The sequence below is a fragment of the Molothrus ater genome, chromosome 25 (genome assembly GCF_012460135.2).
Source record: "Molothrus ater isolate BHLD 08-10-18 breed brown headed cowbird chromosome 25, BPBGC_Mater_1.1, whole genome shotgun sequence".
In the NCBI taxonomy this organism is placed as follows: Eukaryota; Metazoa; Chordata; class Aves; order Passeriformes; family Icteridae; genus Molothrus; species Molothrus ater.
Genome location: NC_050502.2, coordinates 3,035,784 through 3,055,824, shown reverse-complemented (window position 1 = coordinate 3,055,824; position 20,041 = coordinate 3,035,784). Strand labels below are relative to the sequence as shown.

General features: G+C 50.1%; 1 protein-coding gene across 1 annotated transcript in view; it reads right to left on the bottom strand.

Annotated features, from left to right (window-relative positions):
• Positions 1-5,870, bottom strand: part of SYT6 (synaptotagmin 6) — a 36,757-nt gene extending 30,887 nt beyond the window's left edge. Inside the window, exon 1 of the mRNA XM_036398534.2 lies at positions 5,528-5,870. Coding sequence (XP_036254427.1) covers positions 5,528-5,681 — 154 coding nt within the window. The 5' untranslated portion in view covers positions 5,682-5,870. The remainder of the gene's footprint in view (positions 1-5,527) is intronic.
• Between the last annotated feature and the right edge of the window lie 14,171 nt (positions 5,871-20,041).

The following is a 20,041-nucleotide window of genomic DNA, read 5'->3' as shown; positions in this document are numbered from 1 at the left end:
GATCCAGCTGCCAGGAGCACACACAGCGAGTGCAGCAACTCCAGCACAGCCAGGATGCCAAGCAACAAACACCTGCAAACCCAGAAACACCAAACACCTTCACAGAGTCATCCCAAAAAACCGCGGGGAAGCTCGGGCTGTGCCCTGGTTTGAACCAGCTCAAAGCACACGCTGCCTCTCCGTGCTGGGAGAATTCTGAGAGCAGGGGGAAAAAAAATGTTTCAACAGCAAAGGCGTTTTGCTGAAATTATTTCCATTTAAATTATGAAAACATGCTTCATGTTATGAAAAGAAAAAAGCAAAGAATGATTAAAGTAACTTAAGAAATGTGGACTCACCAGAGCGGCGGCAGCTCCTCAGCGCGGTCCCTGCTCGCGCATCAATTCGCAGCAGCAGCGATCCCGCTGCTGTTTCTATGGAGTTGGGGATGCTGAGCCCTGACTATGCATGAGGCTGCTGCAGCTGCATGGGAGCGGGCTCCAGGTCCACACGCATCACAAACAGCAGCAGCCTCCCTGCTCTGCCTCGGGAATGAAGCGAGCAGCGGCAATTAGGCGGCTGCAAAGCTGCGCCTATGCAGAGAGGGGCTCGCGGAACACGCACACTCCACTCAGCTCCAGAGGGGCATTTTATTTGCCAGGACCATCACAGAGCATAGCCAGAGGCAGCTGGAGAGCCATGGATCCACACATAACACACGAGCAGAGACACATGTCTGGAGACAGGCGATTTAATCTGTTTTTTCCTCGATTTACTCGGCCGGTTTCAACCTTATTTCAACACAGTTTTACAAACCTTCCTCTGGCAGCAAGGTTTGAATCTGATACCTCCAGGATCCCAGCCTGGTTTAATTGGGCTAAAGAGCAAATTTGCTGCACGTAGCTCTGGCTGGCTCTTTCCTGGGAGGAAAGGCAAGATCCATTTTGCAAGTGCATTACTCTGTGATAAAAAAGATATTTGCCCCAAGGAGCTGCTCCTCACATGCTGGGCCTCTGGAAACTCAGGCTTCAGTGATTAATATTAGCTTTGCCTGGGTGGCTTGGAGCATGTTTACTGTTATATTGACTTAAAATACACTTGAATGGCAATTCAGAAAAGTGTGTTATTGTGCCTAGTGAGTAAATTCAAGACATGCCCATATTTCACAGGTAGTGGCTGAAGGCATCCCATAACCATGAATGAAGGTGTCTTCAGTTCTCCCATTAGTCAAGCTAATCTTTCAGGGGATAGGTTTTTTTTTTCCCCCCAGAAATACTCCAGAACCAATTTCTCAATAAAAAATGATCTTTCTGCACCAACGTTCCTGCCATGAAAAATCCTTTATTGCCCAGAAATTCCCCCCTATTTCCTGCCTGCAGCAAAACCACTTCTGTGCTTGGTTTAACATTTTAATAGTCTTTGCCAAGTGCCAGGAGGGTGTTCAGCGCTGTACAAGCTGTACTGCCTGCACCAGGACCTTCAAAAAGAGCAGTTCACACAAGGGGCAAAGCAGTAAATGTGCTAAATGTGCTCTGAATTATTGGGGGTTGGACACAGGCGAGCTGACACCGTGTGCTGGGATTTTCAGGAGGTCTCTCTGACCCTGTGCCTTCCCCAGCTGTCCAGTTCCCTCCTCTCACTCCAGCATTCTCCTCCTGCAGCAGGAAAGCACAGGAGCATTTTGCTGGGGTGGATCAGTGTGTGAAAGAGGGTTTGAGGAGGGGTCTCACCATGCTGAGATGAGCAGGGTCTGCTGGGAACAACCTGCAGCCCCTCTGCACATCAGCCTCTGCCTCCTGCCCTGGTTCCACTGGGCAGCAAAGCTTTGTACAAATGGACCACTAAGGCAAAAAAAAAACAACCTAGGTTGTTTAAAGAAAGTCTCAGCACAGGAGTGCTGAAGATAGAAATCAAACCCAGAGGCTTTCTCCTGGATGTGCTTTGATCCCAGGATAAATTCCTTCCTGTACCGAGGCACTGTCCTTTAAATCAACATCACCAGATGCTGGTTCCTGTCACAGAATCATGGAATCCCAAACTGGTTTGGATGGGAAGGAGCTTGAAGATCATCCAGTGCCACCCCTGCCATGGCAGGGACACCTTCCACTGTCCCAGGGTGCTCCAAGCCCCATCCAGCCTGGCCTTGGACACTTCCAGGGATCCAGGGGCAGCCACAGCTGCTCTGGGCAGTGCCAGGGCCTTGCCACCCTTCTCAGGAAGGAATTCTTTCCCAATATCCCATCAAAACCCACTCTCTTCAGTAACTCTCATCAGCCCTGCAGGATCATTTCGGAAGGAGTCAAGCTTCCCCTTTCCCCCACAGGATCCCCTGGGGTGGGCTGGCAGCCTCTGTCCCTGACAGGCTCTGTGGACCAGGGGGAGCAGGACCCAGCTCAGGGGGGCTCAGAGCAGCCTGTGGGGAGCCACAGAACCTCCTGAGCTGGGAGGGACCCAGCAGGACCACTGAAGCCCAGCTCCTGGGCCTGCACAGCACCCTGTGTCCCAAAGAACCTGCTGCAGCTCCACTCCCACGGGCAGAGGGGATGGGGAGATGGGACACATCACTGTCCCCACAGCCCTGTGGGCTCCTGACTCCCCTGCTCCACAGCCCAGTACAGCTGCACCACAAACCCTCTCAGCTACACCCAGGAGCTCTCACTGCCCCTCCAGGGCACAGAAAGGATGAGCCCATTCTCTTGAGGGCCATCACCTGTGGTTAATGCTGTCCCCACAGCCCGGGTGCCTCTGCCAGCTGAGGCCTGGCAGGGAAGAGAGCGATCAGATGGAGGCAGCTCCGGGGGAGGACAGGAGACAGGCACAACAAAGGGATGCTGCAGCTCGCTCCATCTCGGGCCAGCCAGGAGCTCAGCTCTATTCCTGGCACTGCCACGGGCCCAACTGCAGGGAGAGCTCCCCCTCCCAGCCCCCCTGACAGCAGCCCCAAAACCTTGCCCAGCCCAACTCCTCATTTTTCTGACAGGTTTGGCTGCGGGTGAGGCAGCAGCCAGAAATCCTCCTCTGTTGGGTGTGCAGAGAGAAATGCTGCAGCTTGGCTGCTCTTGTTGGCTGTGAGGAGGAGATTCAGCTGTTACATAACCAGGGAGTAGAGGTGCATCCACTCCATCCACAGCAGCCCTTGCAGCCACTCAGTCCAGAGTGGTTTTAAAAAAAATTAAATCACCGCACAAAAACTTACTCTTACATAAACTCTACAGTAATATTTTTATATTCACAGGTTTTTTCCACTCTTGGACACAGCTTCAGTAAGGCTGATGATACCTGGCTCCACACATTCCCTGAGGGTACTGCTCCCCATCCACGCATGAAAGAGCAGAAAAGACCAAACTGCCCCCGTGCTGAGCTGTGCAGGAGCAGCCTGGCTCCAGCTTTGGCAGTGCTTCCTTCAACCTGAACTCCAGCAGGACATTCCACAAGCCAAACTGATCCAGCCAGCAGTTAATAGATTTATCCAGGAGGCAACAAACTGCCCGAGAAGCCAGAGACTCCACATGAAGATGACAAATAAGGCCAGTTTGACTCCAGCAAATTTGGTGTTTGGCTGCTGGGGCTGTGCTGCCTGCATGGGGCAACTCCAGCAGGAGCCAGGGCTCCTCTGCCCTGCTCCTGACACAGCACCTGCCTGGTGCCATCTGCTCACCTCCACACAGACCCACCTTCCCCTGCCTGCCTTTGTGAGGACAGATTTGCTGGGTCTGAACACAGGACCACAGCCAGCCCAGAGCAAATCTGCTCCACATGAGGCTTCAGGATAAAATGGACAAGGCATCAATGCAGATAATTAGATAAACATCCAGACACTGATGGGGAAGATGGTACCTCTGTGACTGTGTTAGTAAACACTTGATGCAAATGGATTTTCCCCCTTGCTGGAGCAGCTTTGCAGCCAGGAACTGAGCTGGTACATGCTCAGTTGGTACATGTCAGGCCCAAACTGTGTCCTCTGTGCTGTCTAGACATAAAAATGGGCCCAGTCATGCAGAGCAGAGACAACAGCCCTGGCTGCTCGTGCAGCCAGCCCAGCCCAGCTTGCCTGGGGCACTGGGGCTGAGCACAGCTCAGAGCACACAGACATCCCCCCTGCTAAAGGCAGATGATGATGATGATGATGATGTGATCCTGACATGAACACGAGGTCCTGGACAGGCTGCACAAACAAATGCAGATCTGTCATATCAGGGTGGACAGAACAAGAGCAGCATGGAGTATTTCTGCTGCAGAGTCAGGAAAATGTGAATGTTGGTGCAAGGTAAAGAATTCCAAATTGATGCAATAAGTTTGCAAGCTCTTTGCTCTGTTTGCAATGGCTGCACAGGATGTGATGTGTAAGGACACAACTAGCCATGGTAAAAGGCCTCCAGAACAGACAGGTATAAAACAAACTCATTTAAAGAGGAGAATTAAGTTACAGGCAAAGTGGGCTGTGGAAGGAGGGTGTTTGCCTGGAGCTATCAGCAAAGCTGAGCTGGAAGCAGCACTGCAAACCAAGGGCTGGCAGAACCCTGGTGCCCTGTGCCCTAGAGGTGCCAGCTGCACCCCAGCATGAGATCCTGGCAGAGAGGGGCAGGAGAGAGGGAGGGAAGGTGACACAGAAAACTTGGGATTGATGGGCAGCTGTGCTGCACAGTGTGCTCAGCAGAGGAGGAGAGATTGTGAAAACTCATGGTGTAAAAAACACTGTGAAATCCATTGGATTTACAGATCATTGACTACAGGAACCTCAGAAGAAGCCCTCTAAGAAAATGTTGGACTATATAAACAAACAAACAACTTTGAGCAGGTTACCAATACTTGTAAAAACTATGAGATTTGGGGTTTTGCTCCTCAGCACATGAGCTTGAGTTCCAACTGCCCCTGCCAATGTCTTCTGAAGTGACAGCAGATCTCTGGGGTGAGCAGCTGTGAGGGCAGGTGTAGGGACAATTCCCCACTTTGCAAACAGAGCTGCCCCTTTGCCCCTAGAGCAGAATTCCTGCTCCTGGCTCATCCCTGCCACACCAGAGTCCCTCTCTGGCTCTACAACCTGACCAGGAACAACTCAGGCAATTCTTAGGGAAGGTAGAACACACACATGAAAGTACACCAAGATTCCTTACTGATGAACAGAAATCCATGCAATCCATGGGATTCCCTCCATTCTCAAACACCAATCAGTTTCTGCCATCCCAGTGGCTTCAGTAGGCTCTTTACTGCTTTTTGTTGGTTTGGTTTTGTTTCATACAGGACAGGAGTCTGTGTTTTTGGAAAAGGAACTTTCACAGGAACTTTATCTTGGCAACTTTATCCCATCTGTCCCCCCATGCAGCCATCCCGTTCCACATCAACAGGTGAGAGACAGGACTTGACCCAAAACTTGACCCAAAACTTCACCGAGGAACATGTGGGAAGGGAAGGAACCCTCCCAGAGAGGTGCCAGGACCAACCCCTGGGTCCAACACGGGGCTCCCAAACATTTTCCTCCCCTGTAGGGGATGGATGTCCCTCCTGCCTTCCATGAGCACCCTCCAGCAGACAGGAGCAGGGGCCGTACCTGGCTCGGAGATAATCAGGCTCTGGTCAGAAGGCAGCAGGAGGAACTCCCTGCAGGTGTCCAGGTCCAAGCTGGGCAGGCTTTTCTTCTGGCACAGCTCGGTGAGGATGCTGATGGCCCTGCGACAGCGGCCATCCTCCCTGGGACCGCTCATCGCCCCGTCCGCATCCTCCGCTCCCTCTGCTCTCTAGGAAACTCTCGGCAGGAGCAGAGGCCGGGCTCGGGGCTCAGCACAGGAGCAGCTTCACTCCAGTTCCATCCTCTGCCGTGGCAGCACCTGCTGGGACACGCGGAGCTGCCCCAGGGCCGCTGCTCGGAGCCGGAGCCCGCAGCCCCCGGCGCTCCCGGTGCCTCATCGCCTCTGAGATCACAGCTCTGTTTACTGCCAAGGCTGCTCCAGACAAAGAACCTCCTACCAAACTCAGTTTCGTGCCCTCCACACGAGACGCATTAAAGCTGCAGCCCAGATAATTCCTTTTAACCCTTTCGCTGCTGCCCTCTCTCCAGGTGAGGAGTTTGGCGTCCCAAGCCTGGATTTTGCAGATAAAAACGAGTGGTGGAACCTCCTGGCTGAGGACAGCACATCGCCAGAGAAGAGGTACCAGAGTGCTCCCACAAACACTGCACAAACTACTCACAACTGCCAAAGGCAGCAGAAGAAAAGCTGCAGGTTTTATTGATTTGTTTGTGCTGTCCTAACACACCAGGCTGCAGGTGGCAATAGAGATTGAGAACGCCATTCTAGTTCATAATTAGATTTTTTTCCTTTTACTTTCTGCAGTATTTTTTTTATTCCTGTTGCAATTTAGCAGGCAGGTCATGCCACACGACAGAGCATATATTTGACAGGCAATTGTGGAGCAGGCAATTAAAATTATGTACAGCAGGATGACTTCTTGCAGCTTGTACAAACCTAATGAGCATTTTGGAGAGCCAGGGCTGAGGCTGCACGAGTCCCTCAGCCCCAAAGCACAGCAGGGCATGCTCAGATGGTGTTTGTGGTTTTGTTAATGACCTGCTGGAGCACTGGGAGCTGTCACAGCAGAGTGTCCCAGGGGTGGCACCAGCACCCAGGACAGCACAGGCTGCCCTGGGCACAGAACCTGCTCCACATCCCGTTCCCAGGCTGGACAATTCCTCCAGCTCTTGGGCTGGTGTGACACAAAGGGTCTGGGTGGCACTTGAGGAGCACAAAGGCATTGCCCAACACCCCTGGAAAGCTGCATCAGAGCCCTTTTGGCCACCCTGGTCCTTCCTTGGCCAGACCAAGGTTTTTTGGACACGTCACCAGCACATCCCTGCTGTCCCCACGTGGCACCTGTGTCTGGCAGAGCCAAGCTCTGCTTCTCCCAAAAACTTCTGTTGCCAGGACAACGTGAGTGAAACCTTTTATTAACCCAGTAACTGGTCACAAAGAGAGACTTTTAATTAGACACCAGACTGGCCAGTGCTCCATGAGCTGCTGCTGTGGACAGGCTGAGGCAGAGGTGCACCCTGAGAAGCCCTCCTGAAGGTGTTTGTCACCTGTCACCTGTCACCTGCAGCCAGCACCAGCAGCCCCAGAGGTCTGTGTTTACTGGGGAGAGGTTCAGACACTGGGAGCTAAACCAGAAACTTCCCAGAGATGAAGCTCAGGTAGAGTTTGCTTTACATTTAGATGACAAACTCCCTAAAGCTGCTCACCCATTAGTTTTTAAGAAAATTGAGGCTCAAATGATGCCTCAAACCTGAGATTTGGGTCCATACAACATCTGCTTGGTTGGGGAAGGAACAGCTCCTCTTCTCTGCTCCTCTTTTCACTGCCTGCCCTGGGGCATTTGTGTCCCAGAGTCCCAAAACCAAAGGATTTGCACCCAAGGGGATGCAATGAGCCCCAGGCATCACGTCATGTCTCCAGCACAGCAACAGTTTCTGCCTGAGCCACCAAAACTGGCACCAAGAGAGGAGTTCCTGGAATATATCAGTCAAGTCTTGCATCTGAAATTTGAATTTATCTTGAATGGATTTCAACAGACAAAAAAACCACCGCAGCTAAACTCTTTGAAAAAGGTTAATGCCCAATTGAGAGCTTGTAACACAGAAATCAATAATAAAATTCAATTATTTGGGGGAAAAAAGGGTAATTTTATTACAAAGCTAATACCAAGAACTTTTACTTTTAAATTTAAAGTCACCTTGGGTCAAATATTCACCTTGATTTACATATCAGAGGATTCCAGGCTCGCTGGATACCAATAACAGAAGATCCTGCATCCATACTCTCAACAAATATTCCTTCAGAACAAAAATCAGATTTTTTTACACCTTGTACCTTTGAATTTATGTCACACACACTCTTTATCGTCCAGCACAGAAGGCTGGGAAAGAGCCTGGTGGCAGCTGAAAATCCAAACGCTGCTTTTCCCAAGCAGGAGCTCTGGTTCCCAATTCTCCTCTCCCACACCCACACACCCACACCCAACAGCTGGGGCACAGATTTTCCCTCTCATGTCCTGCTGAGAAACTCCCACTTTGCCCCATGGAGCAGCCCTGGAGAAGTCAGATCCCATCCCCAGACCCTGCAGCTCCCTCCACCCCTCAGGGCAGCTCCTGAGCTGGCCAGAAATTCCTTTTTCCAGCTGCCTCAGACTGAGCTGGCACTTGGAGACCAAACTGCTCTCCAAGCTGTGTTTCCACCTCCCAGGGTGAGAAGAAGAGCAATTCCCCAAATCCCAGGGAGCTGGCAGAGCTGATTCTCTGCAGGGGCTCGGTGGTGTTGTCTCATCCACATCCCCCCTGGCATTTTGGGTTTCCTGTGTCTGGCAGAGCTTTCCCTGCAGCTGCCTGCCCTTGGCATGTAGGGAAGTGTGGATGCCTCTCCCTCACAGGGCAGCATTTATCTCCCCCCTGCTCCTGTCCTGGTGTCACACTTGGAGAGGCAGAGCCAACAGTTAAACACAGCAGCAGCTACCCCAGAAGGGCTGGGAGTGGAGTAAACTTTGGGAGAAAGTGGCTCAACAGACTCAACAAAGAAATGAGTTACAGGCAACACAGCAGCTCTTGAATTACCTCTGAAACAACCCCTGAGGACAGGAGCACAAAATGAATGAAAACTGCAAGGAAAGAAGGAAAACTGCAGCTTGTGGCAGCTCGAGGCTGCTCAGTGAGCAAGGCAGGGAGTGGGAAAATTCCTAAAATCTGAGAGGCACAAAAGAGCATCATTTTCCCTGCAGAAAAGCAGAAGCCAAGCACCAGAGACAGCATTGCACAAGCATTTGAGGAACTGGGAGGTTTCACAGCACGCTGCAATTGGATTAATGAGGGTGGTGTGCTCCAGACATATCCACTGGAGGGGATTTATTTCAGGGCTGGAGCAACCTGGGCTAGGGGGAGGTGTCCCTGCCCATGGCAGGGGCTGGAAGGGGATGAGCTCTGAGATCCCTTCCAACCCAAACCATTCCATGATTCCATGAATGTGCCACTAAGTTGGAATCCCAATATATTTGTCCAGCTGAGACAGCTGAACATGCTGTTCATTTAATCCGCATTAGGATCTATTTGAAGCTGATATTTTTATTTCTTAATAATACCCAAGTCTGGAGAGGGAGCAGCAGCATTTATTCGTGCCAGCTCTATCTAATAGCATGGCATTGTTTACTTTCCCAGTTAATATAATAATTGGAAACAGCTCACAAAGGATCCAGAGCTTCTTGCCAGGAAAAATGACGTGGATCTGGATCCTTTGGCAACGGCGCCGAGTCATCTGTGGATAAACACAACATTTGGGATTGCTGTGCCCCTCCACACACTGCTCCAGGGTGGTGGAGGTGTGTGAACAGAGAGAAACCCAAAATCTTCACCTCATTCCTGCCTGCACAGAGGAGGAGAGCACCTTGTCCTATGGAGACAGCGAGGGAGATTTAGTTGAAGTCCAATACAATTAGTTTAAAAAACAATTACTTTGTGCTAAGTATCAAATCTGTTGCACAGAGCAAGAGCAGAAATATAAAGGAAATATAAAGGAAATATAAAGGTTCCCTCCTTGTGTGTTCTGAGTGTCTCCTGGCTGTTCATTCCCTGTGGAAATTTGGGGGTTGGGAAGAGTTATTTGATTATAGACACTCCTTGAATATCCAGGAAGGAGGGGAGAAAGGGAGGGAAAGAAGAAGAAAAAAGGGAGGGAGGGAGGGAGGGAGGGAGGGAGGGAGGGAGGGAGGGAGGGAGGGAGGGAGGGAGGGAGGGAGGGAGGGAGGGAGGGAGGGAGGGAGGGAGGGAGGGAGGGAGGGAGGGAGGGAGGGAGGGAAGGAAGGAAGGGAGGGAGGGAGGGAGGGAGGGAGGGAGGGAGGAAGGAAGGAAGGAAGGAAGGAAGGAAGGAAGGAAGGAAGGAAGGAAGGAAGGAAGGAAGGAAGGAAGGAAGGAAGGAAGGAAGGAAGGAAGGAAGGAAGGAAGGAAGGAAGGAAGGAAGGAAGGAAGGAAGGAAGGAAGGAAGGAAGGAAGGAAGGAAGGAAGGAAGGAAGGAAGGAAGGAAGGAAGGAAGGAAGGAAGGAAGGAAGGAAGGAAGGAAGGAAGGAAGGAAGGAAGGAAGGAAGGAAGGAAGGAAGGAAGGAAGGAAGGAAGGAAGGAAGGAAGGAAGGAAGGAAGGAAGGAAGGAAGGAAGGATCATGTTGAATTTATAGCCTAAAATGAAAATCCCTGGACTGCAGCACGAGCACTCTCTGAGATGAGGAGTTTAAAGATAAATAACACATTTCCCTCCTGGGCACAGCCTGGGAGGAAACTGCTCAGCCCAAAGGCCACAGTGGCAGGGGGTGGCAGTCCCTGCTGCCAGCTCCTGTCCTGCAGTGCCAGAGAGGCATTCTGTGCAGGGCTGGCTTCATTGGATTCAGGGCAAGGAAATGTGGCTCTGTGTCCTGAAAAGCTCTGATTCCAAGAGGCATCTTGGAATATGCTGTGTTGCACACAAAGCTGGAGCCAGGGCCTGGGGGATTTGGAGCTGTGTGTATCCAGGCAGGAAGAGTTCCAGAGGCAGGACTACCACCAAAAGCTCTTTCCTGGTGGTGAGGCTTCTGAAATACATTTTATTGACCTGGAATCTTTGCATATCCTCAAGGTTAAGAGTCAGAGCCTGACTTGGCAGGGCTGGAAGCTCTAAAAAGCCATTTCTGCTCCAGCAGCATCAGATGGCTGATGGTATCAGCTGAGCTGGGCTCAGGAGGCAGAGGATGAGCCGTGCTCAAAGCCATTGTCCAGAGAGCTCAGGGAGCTCTGACCTTCCACAGCTGCCTTTAACAGCCTCAATAAAATGAATGAAGTGAAAGCCTGGCCTGGCTGAAGTACCAGGGACCCAGGGAAGGGCTGGAGCTGTGCCAGGACAAGTTTAGGTTGGATTTTGGGAAAGGTTCTTGCTCCAGAGGGTGCTGGCACTGCCCAGGCTCCCCCAGGAATGGGCACGGCCCTGAGGCTGCCAGAGCTCCAGGAAGGTTTGGACAGCGCTGCCAGGGATGCCCAGGGTGGGATTTTGGGGTGTCTGTGCAGGGCAGGAGCTGGGCTGGATGGTCCTGGTGGATCCTTCCAGCTCAGGGTGCTCCATGGTTCCATGACTTGGCAGCCTGGTGCCACCCAGGGCTTTCAGCCTTTGTCAGCCTGGCAAGCTGGGCTGATTTAGGACATAAATTTCAGGAAGATTATGGCAGCAAATCTCTGGAATGAGCATTAGGCCGGGATTAGACCCATTTCAGTTCCTCTCCCTGACTAAAACAGTTAATTCTACCTCCCCAGGTCAGAGTGGCTGCTGTTGGTCCAGGGCTGACAGAAGGTTCAAGCTGGCCTTTGCCTAAATGTTAATGATCAATATTAACACATCCTTTCTCTGAGAGCAGATGAAAAACTGCTGCTTTTAGGGTCTCATTTCAGCCTTCTGTGCCATGGACACCTCTATCAGTATCACTGCATAATTTATTTTTAAAAGACTGCACTTTCTTTGAAGGCCAATAAAGTGCTGGTGTCAGAACCCAGAAGAGAGATTAAAATTTGTCCTTGGTTATAAAGTGCTAAAGATTCCTGGGAAGCCTTTGCTCTCACATCCTGCTCAGCCACTGCAGCTCAGGGGAGCAGGAGGAGCCCTCTGACATTTAATTCCTGCAGGCTCCAGGTGGCATCCAGGGTTTCCAGAGCAAGACAAGGCTTTGGCCATTGATCCCCAGCTCCAGCAGCCATGAAATGAGGGATTTTTAGGTTTGAAACATCCCCAGTCCACACAGCATATGGCTTTATCTCAGCACCATTTCCAGCAGGAAAGAAGAGGGCATTGGATAAAAGGCCCTGGATAAATTCCATGTGTCTGCACAGTCAGAGATTGAACACATCCATCTGCAGCCACCTTCCAGTAACACCTGGCAGGGAGGGCAGGAGGTCCCAAGCCCCACATTCCTTGGAATTAACCCAGGCTTTAAACCATGAGTGTTTTCATGGAAACCAAAAAGCAAAGCAGGATATCCTTAATCTCAACCCTCTGGAAGAACCACTCTAAGTTGCTGTCTGTAATGAGAAATAAGGAGTTATAAGGGTTTTTTTTCTCCCCAGTGTGCTAACAAAGTATTTGCTGTATTCTGGTTATTTTTATCTCTCCCAGTGGAAATACAAGTAATAAAAATAGCAGTATTTTATAACAGGGAAAACAAAACCTATGGTGCACAATTGTGCCTCGGAGAGAAAACGCTGTAATGTTTTTATTTCAGGAGAATATTAACATGTGAAAAGAAACCTGAGAGCTCCTTGATTAACCTGCTCCAGCAGCCTCCAGAGAGGAGCATGGATGTGCAGGAGCTGCTTTTCCTGGGCTGCTGCTTCCCACCAACACTTTCAAGGAGCCAAGTGTCTGACCAGGTCTCCTTACCCCTGTCTCTCCTGCTCTCCCAGGCACCTTCCAGCCCTTGGGAGTGTGGTGTGGGTCACAGCCATTCCCAGCTCATCCCACCCAACCATCCCAAACCTCTTTCACAGACCCAGAGCCAGCAATCCCAGTGTTTTTTCCTGGTTAGAGGCATGTGGACGTGTGTGGAGGAGCTGTTTACACATCCAGCTCACCCTCAGAGCCTCCTCTGCAGGGAGCTCCCCAGGGAGCCCAGAGCAGCATTTGCAATACTCCTATTAATAAAAAGAAAAAAGAGAAAGCCGTTGTCAATCACTTCACTACTTAATAATCTCCTTCCACGGGTGACAACAGACAGAATCCTAAATGACAGATGTGCTGGCAATCATGTCCCCAAGGACCCTGGTGGAGAAATAACCGGGTTCAGCTGAGCCATGCAGCACGTGGGCCTTTCCCAGCTTTGGTTCCTGCTGCATCTGCTCTCCCAGAGCTCCATACCCCCCAAAAGAGGGGCACCAGTCTGGAATAAGGCTGTCCTTGCCAGCTGCCCATGGGCAGAGCAGGACAGCCCACAGCAGTGGGATGGTTTGGGAGGAAAGGGTCCTTAAAGCTCACCCAGTGCCCCCCCTGCCATGGCAGGGACACCTTCCTCTACCCCAGGCTGCTCCAAGCCGTGTCCAGCCTGGCCTGGGGCACTCCCAGAAGAAAATTTACAGAGTGCCCTCCCAAACACAAAGGTTCTTCTCACCCTGGAGAAAGGCTGGGATGGTGGGCAAGGGGATGGTACAGGAGAATTCTCTGTGGGGTGTTGGCTGCTCCTGCCAGCATCAGATCCCAGGGCCAAAAGAGTTCACTGGGAATTTTTTTTAAGTGTCTTTTCTTACTGATAACATTATTTCCCAAGGCTCTAAATGACAAGAGAAAAGGGCACCCTGCTGTTAGCTTTGGCAGAGAGTTGTGTGCTGAGTTCATCTGCTGTCTGACAGTCACACATCCTCCCAGCACTGCCTCAGAGCCCAGCACCAGGGCAGGGCTGCAATGGGATGGACTCTAAGGTCCCTTCAACCCACACCACTCTGTGATTCTGTGGCTCTGAGAACTCAGAAGCAAACAGGAAAGAGCACTGTAGAGTCAAAAGAAAGAAGTAACTCATCAGGGAACTGAGGATACAGGTCTTGATTTGGATGAAGCTCTGCCATCTTACAAATATGGCCCAAATAAATCACATTTCAGCCATGATTCTGCAGCCAGAAATCCTTCCTGTGAAGCCACTTGCTGTGCCCATCACCCAGGAAAGGCAAGAAGGAGAGAGATCCTTGGAACCACAGGGCAGGACAGAGTCTCCAGACCCACCAGCATAACTGAATTACTTTCCACAGAATTTAGTTTTCAACAGCCAGCAGCAAATAAGGTGGCCTGGCACACTGATGTTCTGCTCAGCCACTAGAAGGACCCTGGGCCTGTATCTGCAGGAGAATTAGGCTGATTATAATTGGGCAGGAGATTAAACTGGTTTGACATGTCCACAGTCACCCCTGAACCAGCAGCATCAGATCTCCTGCTGGGAAAGGGAACTGGGAAGTGGAGGAGTTAACAAAGAGCAGGCTGAGGTTTTTCTGGACACCTAACTGGGAAAGAGAACTCTCAGACAGCACAGCAGAGGATTGAACGCTGACTACACACTCTGATTAATCAGGTTTTCCAGAGGGCAGGAGAGCATGGCACAAGGCTGGAAAAGCCAGGAACATCCTTCAACTTCATCAGCAGACACAAAGGAACCACACACAGGAACCCACAGCCCCATCAGCTCTGGCAGTGAGTAAGGAAGTGAGTAAGGCAGGAAGAGCCAAAATGTCTCAGTTCCCTGCCATTCCCTGGGCCACACTGGGGCATCTCTGGGGTCATCCCACAGGTACCCTCAGAATGGCCTTGTGAGGGGGGCAGATGGAGCAGGGCTGAGCTGTTCCCTCAGAATGAATCTCTCTTTCCAAAACTCTTTCCCAGCCATTCCCTGGGCCACACTGGGGGAATCTCTGGGGGTTACCACCTCAGCAGGACCCTGTGAGGGGGGCAGATGGAGCAGGGCCGAGCTCTTCGCTCTGAGAATTTCCCTTTCCAAATCTCCTTTTCCTTCCCGGCCATTTTCTGGGCCACACTGGGGGATCTCTGGGGATCACCCCACAGGTTCCCTCAGCAGGGCCCTGTGAGGGGGGCAGATGAAGCAGGGCTGAGCTCTTCACTCTGAGAATTTCTCTCTCCAAAGCTTCTTCCTGGCCATTCCCTGGGCCACACTGGGGGATCTCTGGGGTCACCCCACAGGTTCCCTCAGAGCCCTGTGAGGGGGGCAGATGGAGCAGGGCCGAGCCCTTCACTCTGAGAATTTCCCTTTCCATATCTCCTTTTCCTTCCCAGCCATTTTCTGGGCCACACTGGGGGATCTCTGGGGTAACCCCACAGGTACCCTCAGGAGGGTCCTGTGAGGGGGGCAAATGGAGCAGGGCTGAGCCCTTCACTCCAAGTGAATCTCTGTTCCAAAGCTCTTTCCCGGTCATTTCCTGGGCCACACTGGGGGATCTCTGGGATCACCCCACAGGTTCCCTCAGAGCCCTGTGAGGGGGGCAGATGGAGCAGAGCCCAGCCCTTCACTCTGAGTCTCCCTTTCCAAAGCTCCTTCCCGGCCATTTTCTGGGCCACACTGGGGGATCTCTGGGTCACCCCACAGGTGCCCTCAGCAGGGCCCTCCCCACCTGCAGAACCCAAAGCCGAGAGTTTCTGCCCCAGATCGGCTCCTGCTCCCCCGGATCCCGGCGTGCGGAGCGCTGTGCTCACAGCACCATCTGCTGCCGCCATCCGGGCAGCAGATTTTAAGGAATGAGCAGTTAATTTGGGGATTCTTGGCAGGATGGTGCCTGAATTACACACCGTGGTCCCTGCCTTCACAGTTATCCAGAGCTCTCCGTGTTTCCCACCCCATCTCTGAAGTAGCAGCGCCTTCCCTGAGCTCCTGAGCTGACCCAGCCCCAGGCTGGCTCCAAATCTGACTCCAAATCTCTGATTTAGGAAGCAGAATTCACCCTGAGCCTGGGCCCTGCTGGTTGCAACATCTCCTTCCTCTGGAAACATTTAGTGCAAATAGAGAAGATGAAGAATTTACATTTAGGATTGCCTGGAGACACAAACTCAGAGAGGAAACGACTTAGTTTGGAATTTTGCACCTCATTCTGCAGTCAGCAGCAAACCCCTGTCAGATCCAGGGCACAGACCTGTGTTGCTGTGCCTGGTGGCAGCTGCAGAACTGCACCAAACACAGCTCCAAAAGAAAAATCCAGATGAGTTTGGGTTCCAGGCACTTTCAGAGCTCTCTTTTCCCTGTCAGGAAGGTGATCTGAAACAGATGCACACTACAATGCAGATCCCATTGTCCACAGCACAGCCCAAAGGTGTATCCTAGCCCCATATTCCCACAGTGGTGTAAATCTTCAAAAGATGTCATTTCCAAACACTTCTGAGCAATTCTTCCACCGCAAAAGGCTTTTGGTTTTGTCTCTGATATACAAGATAAAAAAATTAAAGGTACTCTGAGCCAGGCAGCTGCTGGACAGGTTTAGTTGGGGTGGCTCATCCTGCCCAGCCCCAGAGGTTGTGTCTGAGGGAGGGCAGGCGCTGAGCTGCACAAACAGCAGCAAGTTCTGTCCCTGGGCAGTGCTGGGGATGCAAAAAGGGCCAGTCAGCAGATCACAGAATCCCAAAATAATTTGGTTTTTAAGAAACCTTAAAGCTCATCCCATTCCTGCTGTGGGCAGGGACACCTTCCACTATCCCAGGCTGCTCCAAGCCCTTTCTAGCCTGGCCTTGGACACTCCCAGGGATGGAAAATGAACATCAGAGCCAGGATGAAGCAGCAGATACAGCCCAGCACCCCCTGCCTGCTCCTTGGTGAGGCGTCCCCCAGCACCCCCAGCCACTGTGACCCAGCCTTGTGCCATCTGAGATTCTGTGCTAAATATGCTCATCTGATGTGTCAATGAGAGGAGCAGGAGTTTATATCCCTGGTTTTAAACCCTGCTAATTTAGCAGACATTATCCAGGTTCCTAAGCATTAACCCAGGTGGAGATGAGCCAGCACTGTGCTGCAGCCCATGGGAGGCAGTGGAAGGTAATTTGGCCAAGAGCTGTTTGCTCAGCCTTAAATGCTTTGTTCTGCTCCATCTGCTCCACCAACACTGAGCAAAGGACAGGAACAGTCAGGAGAGCAGTTCAGCCCCTGTGAGTCTGTTTAGGCACTGGAGCGATCCAGAGCTCACATGGGGAGGGAGATTAATCAGGGGAAGGAAGGCCAGTGCTCTGGAGGAGATCCAGACTCATCATCTCAGCCCTCAGACAGCAGTAACTCCAAAATCATCTGTGTCTACAGAGATATCCACACCCTGAAAGTGTCCAAGGCCAGGTTGGACGGGGCTTGAAGCAAGATGGGACAGTGAAAAGTGTCCCTGCAATGGCAGGAGTGGCACTGGATGAGTTTAAAGCCTTTTCCAACCCAAACCATTCTGGGATTCTGTAACAGATGTGAATTCTACAATAGCAGCAAGAGGTTGAACAGTTTAGCAGCCGTTTCTAATCCTTGGTAGGATTTTGGGATGGGATTTTTCACCCCGGGTTGAAATGAAAATTGGTGACTGTGTGATGGGGTGAACAACTCAGTGTCACTGGAGCAAGCCAGGAGAATTAATTAAAGCCAGGAGAATTAAACCCAGGGCATTAAGAGAAAGAAAATCCAAGCAAGCCTGACTGGAGTCAAACAGAGGAGCTGCAAATGCCAGATGCCAGCCCAGCCACAAAGGCCAACTGCAGCCACCCAAAGAGCTGGAGCAGATGGGCTGGCAGGGCTGCAGCAGATGGGCTGGTGGAGCTGGGAGTGCCCTGGACACAGCCAGGCAGCACCTGGCAAAGAGAAACAAACCCCCTCCCGAGACCTTGATGCCTCAGGTTTAGCTTTTATATTTTCAGATTCTGTGCTGCTTTAGTGTGTGGGTCTGGGCTTCACGTTAGGGGATGGTGAGCTCTCTGCACAGAGTAGGGAGACAAAACAGTTCCTGCTCTAGCTGGGGACCAAGGAAAAATGATCCAAATTTCAGGCCCAAGAGCACAAACAATGTGGATTGAAGAGAGAAAAACAAAAAGGATGGGACTTCATGGGCTGGAGATGTAATTGGACAATGAACTGCAAGATGCAAATGGAGCAGAACTTATAAAAGTGAGAGACCTGGTCAAGCATTTTGTGACCATTTGGGTTCACCTTGGGTGTAGCCCTGGCTGGGCTCTTGTGCTGCCCAAGGTGGATGCATTGAGGAGATCCTTTTAATAAATCCCTGCTTTATTCTTTAGCTCTGTCTGGTCTAACTCAGCCCTCAGAAGGCATCAGGATCCTCATGGCTGCTCTGGCAGCTCCAGGGAGGCTGAGCAGGGCACTCCCACCCTGGTGCCCATGCAGAGCCAGCACCAGCTGTGCTGCCAGGGTTTGGGCTGAAGGTGCCACGGTTCAGGTGCAAACCACCTGTGTAAGTTTTGCCTGAGCCCTGGGTCTGCAAAGAGACAGGAGCAGTTGTTGGTTGGTGTAAAGGTGTTTGTTGCATGAATACATCAGCCTCAAAGGCGAGGAGTTCAGATTATTAAATCTGGGCTAAAAAAACCTAAAAGTTTTCTGCCATAGAGTCCTGATGTTCTGAGCAGAAGTAGCAGAAGCTACTACCACCTTTTTTTTATTTTTTACCCCAATACAGGGGGATTTTATTCATAAATCATCCATTCAGCTAAAAACATGATTCTACAACATTCTTCCTACTGCTCTCTGAGCTTAATTCCAATGTGAGAAAGCAGTGTCAGTTCTTACCCAAAATCTACACAAATAGTTCTATCTGTTCATTCAAATGGTTCTATCTGTTCATTCAAATGGTTCTATCTGTTCTATCTAGAAATGCAAGCAATGTTCTGCTATGTTTTTGTTATGTCTGGAGCTAAGTTAATTTTGTATAACATTACTGAACTTTTGGGCTTTTACTGGCTACCACAGTCCCTTAAGGCACTTAAGATATATTTCTACTTCTGACACACCCCCAGGCTGGGAGGCATTCCAGGGTACCAGAGCTCTCCCTCACTGGCTGCAGAAAAATTATTCCAAGGGAACTTTAGCTGAGGTGTGTAAAAAGTGACAGATAATATTGGCTTTCACATTTATGTATTGGATTTTACTTGTTGTTAGTGATTATAAATATTTAGAAATAGTACCAGTTAAAAATAATTAATATAATATAATATAATATAATATAATATAATATAATATAATATAATATAATATAATATAATATAATATAATATAATATAATATAATATAATATAATATAATATAATATAATATAATATAATATGCACTGTGTTGCCCATAGAAATAGTCGTGTAATGGATATAATATCTATGTATTGCTTATGGAAATAATAGTGTGATGAAGGTATTGTATGATAGCAAAATATAAGATTTTTTTAAAAAGGCTTTTGTATAACTAAAAGCAGTGTAAGGCCATTCACTGACCAACATGTCCAAGTGATAACTGACACAAAGCAGAGCACTGGAGGACAATTAGGGAATACCAAGTTAAATTTAAGGACGATTTGAGATACCATGTTCAAATGAAGGAGGACACACTGAAATCTTATCAGAGGATGTGAAACAGCAGGATGGAGAGACAAGAAATAAAATAGATTGCACACCCAGGACATCATGCAGTGCAAAGAAGTCAAACAAAGGAGTTCCCAAAACTTCAGAAAATTCACAAGAATGTTTGAATAATGCATGTAACACATGGATCTGCATGTGATGTTATAAAGATAACAGTCTGCATGTACCTCTGTGTTCTTTGGCTGTTGGAAATTGATTTGTAGAAAAGTTTTGAAACTTGTTTCTAGCTCCATTTCTCTCTCAATAAAGTCTTTCTCATTCCGTGGCATTTCTAAGCCAGCATTTCTTATCTCAGTGTTTGCATACAGATGCACACTGTGTGAGCCTTCTGTCAGGTTTGGAGAATTTTCTACAAATCCATTTCCCCCTCTCTCTTGAACAGAAAAAACTTCTTTGATGGTTCAAAAGACTAAAAATAGAATAAAAAATTTAAACACCTCTCAGTTGGGGTCTGAAAAGGATATAATTCAACACTGGATTTTTGTCTCTTATTTTATCCATTATTAAACTTTACAACAATTCTTTATCCTGTTTTTCACAGGTGCAAACTCAGTCCCCTTCCTCCTGGCAGGAGCTGCAATCATTCCTGGCTCCTGGCAGAGCAGTCCCTGCTCCAGCTGCTGAGCTGAGCTCAGCTGAGCCTGAGACCTACAAATCTCAGTTCTAGCTCTGGTTCTGAGCAGGGAGTCAGGACACGGCTCCAGCAGCAACATCCACACAAAAATTGGGATTTTACAGCACTGAGGAGCAGCTCAAGGCACATCCACCAGCTCCAGGGCAGGGAACACAGCAGAATTCCAGGTGTGCAGCTTTTCACTGCATGCAAAAAGTCCAGAGACCTCCCAGCCCTTGTTGTCTCATGCCCAGGTGTAGATAAATGTGACAAATCATTTTTTACAGCTTCAGCTGGGCTCACCTGGGCTCCTGCAGCC